General features: G+C 39.8%; 1 protein-coding gene across 1 annotated transcript; it reads left to right on the top strand.

Moving 5' to 3' along the window:
- The first annotated feature begins 671 nt into the window (after positions 1 to 671).
- On the top strand, positions 672 to 3327 carry LOC107643252 (heat shock 70 kDa protein 8). Its single transcript, XM_016346846.3, has 2 exons — positions 672 to 860; positions 1356 to 3327. Exon 2 carries the CDS (start codon positions 1357 to 1359, stop codon positions 3070 to 3072), a length of 1716 nt encoding a protein of 571 aa, XP_016202332.1. The 5' UTR covers positions 672 to 860; position 1356; the 3' UTR covers positions 3073 to 3327.
- Positions 3328 to 3636: the final 309 nt, after the last annotated feature.

Raw genomic sequence — 3636 nt, 5'->3', positions numbered from 1 at the left:
TAATGCAACCCAAATTCCTCCTAGTTAGTTGTTAACATTATACAATTTAATCGACGCAAGTATGCAACTAGCTTAACTTGTGGCAGCTCAGAAAACAGAACAATAACCACCGATAAATCGTTCGAGGCTTCACCGATTCAAGAATAAAAATATGTTTTGTACAATGTATCTGGTAAATTGTGGCAGGATCTTTATTGTAAAATAAACTATCTTAATACCATTTTTACGTATTAAAAGATTGTATAATTATTATTTTATTAAATCAGCTTTATGAAGTATGAACATTTATAGGGATTTGTATAAATTGATAATTGAGATAATCCAATAAAACACGAATTCTTTTGTTTTATTTTAATTAAACAAAAAATTCATATTAGTGTGTTACTTAGAAGTGCGGTTGAAACTTGAAAGTCGAAACCCGCTGTTATTCTTTGTTTTGTTAGTTACTTGGGGAGATGAAAGACAAGTATCCAGAACCATGAAACACCAAATTTGCGTAGCTGCCAGTTGCCACGTTATCTGGAAACTTCTGGGCTTCTGGCCTGATTACTACTTACCGTGTTGATGGGCTTCTTTGTTTAGGATAAACAAAGCCCAAAATAAATAAAAATTTTAGGGGAATTTAAAAATAATTTGAATAATAATGGCATAAAGCACCAAAACTGGAAACTTGAGTGTTCCAGTAAGGTCTAGAAGTGGAGCACCTGTGTTGGCCATGACACCATTTCTCGCAGCTTCTGGTTCTTTCTCGCATTTGCTTAATTCTTTTTGGGACACATACTTCTCTTCACTCAGCTTCAGGTTGGCTTCATTGGCTTCATTCACCTCCCTACTCCCTCTCATCATTTTTCTGAATCAAGGTACTCTCTACTCCTTATTCTTATTTGTTATCATTCACGGCTCCAGTTCTAGTACATTTTCGTTTTCTTTTCATTTTTCTTCTATGTAAGGCACTGAGCTCCAAAACAAAGCAAATTAGATAATGACCTGCGTTAATAAAATCCATATGCAACATTTAATTTCCATGGTGCATGCTATGTGCCTTTGTTTTCACTTGATTCAACTAAACTCGGGTCCGTAATTGTTCTCAAGAATGGCGAGTTATTCGTGTCTAATAACTAGTGATCTCTGCTAACATAGTCAATAATTACACAAGTAAATGTCAACGAATAGTGATAGCTCTGTGTTGTTTCCTCCCTAAGGATCGATCAAGTTAATTGAATGACTGGGAGTGCTCAACTTTAGATGCAATCAAATTGATGATAGCTGCAGAAAGTGCAGGGTGTCATAGAGACATAGAGTGTTGTTAGTTATGTAAATTTGTCTGCTAACTCCATCAACATTGTTAATTGCAGGATGGCAGAACCTGCATATACCGTCGCATCCGACAGCGAGACCACCGGAGAGGAAAGAACATATACTTTACCCGAAATAGCAATTGGAATTGACATTGGCACATCACAATGCAGTATTGCAGTGTGGAATGGTTCCCGAGTGGAGCTTTTGAAGAACACAAGGAACCAGAAGATTATGAGATCATATGTAACCTTCAAAGATGACATCCCTTCCGGTGGAGTCAGCAGTCAACTCTCCCACGAGGGTGAGTTGTTGTCCGGAGCCACAGTTTTTAACATGAAACGCTTGATCGGCAGAGTTGACACTGACCCTGTTGTCCATGCAAGCAAGAATCTCCCATTTCTGGTGCAGACATTGGACATTGGTGTTCGCCCGTTTATTGCTGCATTGGTGAACGATATGTGGAGATCCACCACTCCGGAAGAAGTGCTGGCAATATTTCTGGTGGAACTAAGAGCACTGGCTGAAGCTCAGGTGAAAAGGCCAATAAGGAATGTGGTTCTTACAATTCCTGTTTCATTCAGTCGATTTCAGCTTACGCGCATCGAGCGTGCTTGCGCAATGGCTGGCCTTCATGTGCTCAGGCTGATGCCCGAACCGACAGCCGTGGCTTTGCTATATGCGCAGCACCAACAGCAGGCTTCTCATGAGAATATGGGCAGTGGAAGTGAGAAAATTGCTCTCATTTTCAACATGGGTGCTGGTTATTGTGATGTTGCTGTGACAGCTACTGCTGGAGGAGTTTCTCAGATAAAAGCCTTGGCTGGAAGTACAATTGGTGGAGAAGACTTGCTTCAAAATATGATGCGTCATCTCTTGCCTGATTCTGAAAACATATTCAAGAGTCACGGGGTCAAAGAAATTGAATCAATGGCATTGCTTCGGGTTGCAACCCAGGACGCAATTCACCGGCTTTCCTCCGACAACAATGTCCAGGTTGATGTAGACTTGGGAAATGGGGTGAAGATAAACAAGGTTGTTGATAGGGAGGAGTTTGAGGAAGTAAATAGGAGCGTGTTCGAGAAGTGCGAAAGCTTAATTATTCAGTGTTTGCAGGATGCAAGAGTAGAAGTTGAGGATGTAAATGATGTGATCATAGTTGGTGGATGTTCTTATATCCCAAGGGTGAAGAATCTTGTTACTAACATCTGTAAGGTAAAGGAACTTTACAAAGATATGAATCCTTTGGAAGCTGCAGTTTGTGGTGCAGCGGTGGAAGGAGCGGTTGCTTCAGGCATCAATGATCCCTTTGGGAACTTAGACTTGTTAACCATTCAGGCCACACCTCTGGCAATCGGAATTCGAGCTGATGGAAACAATTTTGTCCCTGTAATCCCCAGGAATACTACAATGCCTGCAAGGAAGGAGCTTGTTTTCACTACTGTTCATGACAATCAAACTGAGGCATTGATTCTTGTGTATGAAGGTGAGGGGAATAAGGCAGAAGAAAATCACTTGTTGGGGTATTTCAAGATAATGGGAATACCGGCTGCGCCGAAAGGAGTGCCTGAAATCAATGTGTGCATGGACATTGATGCGGCGAATGTGCTGCGAGTTTTAGCCGGTGTTGTGATGCCTGGATCACGCCAGCCTGCAATTCCTGTTATGGAAGTGAGGATGCCTACAGTGGAAGATGGACATGGTTGGTGTGCTGAGGCCCTGAATAGAAACTACGGTGCTACATTGGATTTGGTTACTATCCAGAAGAAGGCATAAAATGATAAACATCCTTGTACCATTTTAGCTGCGTTGTTTTCATGTGTTTCAGGCGATACAAGTTATGTAACTCCATAGTGTATGTGGTTGGTACTTGAAAAGTTATGTAAATAAAATCAACAATAATCCCCATAATACGTGTCATATATAAGCCTTTAGTTCTGGACTGGTTCCTTTGGAAATAAGGATCACCTAGTTGTGTATGTAAATACAAATTAAGTTGCATGGTTTAGTGACCACACGCCATCCTTGTCTTAGTCCCTGTTGTGATGTGCTGAGTTTTCATCCAAGTTCCTTTATCCTTCTCTGAACTCCTTAATTAATCGGCCAAACAAATTAGTCAGTAATCAGTTATTTGTGTATATATTAAAATACAAAATATATGATGATTAATTTTTTATGTATATATAATATTTTCTATTGTTAAACAAATGAGTAAGTTTTAACTAAGTATAGTAATTTATATTTTTAATATAGAATGGTTTCAAAGCTACCGATGTCTCTGGTGGACTACTCTTACAAAAAAGCTAGACGCAGCATTCTCCAATCTGAATTTTAGCAGTA

The sequence above is a fragment of the Arachis ipaensis genome, chromosome B5 (genome assembly GCF_059453495.1).
Source record: "Arachis ipaensis isolate K30076 ecotype BB chromosome B5, ASM5945349v1, whole genome shotgun sequence".
Classification (NCBI taxonomy): Eukaryota; Viridiplantae; Streptophyta; class Magnoliopsida; order Fabales; family Fabaceae; genus Arachis; species Arachis ipaensis.
This window is presented reverse-complemented; position numbering and strand designations above follow the sequence as displayed.

What these genes read in the sequence shown, in the direction of transcription:
- LOC107643252 (XM_016346846.3), top strand. Translation starts at nt 1,357, where the DNA reads ATGGCAGAACCTGCATATACCGTCGCATCCGACAGCGAGACCACCGGA.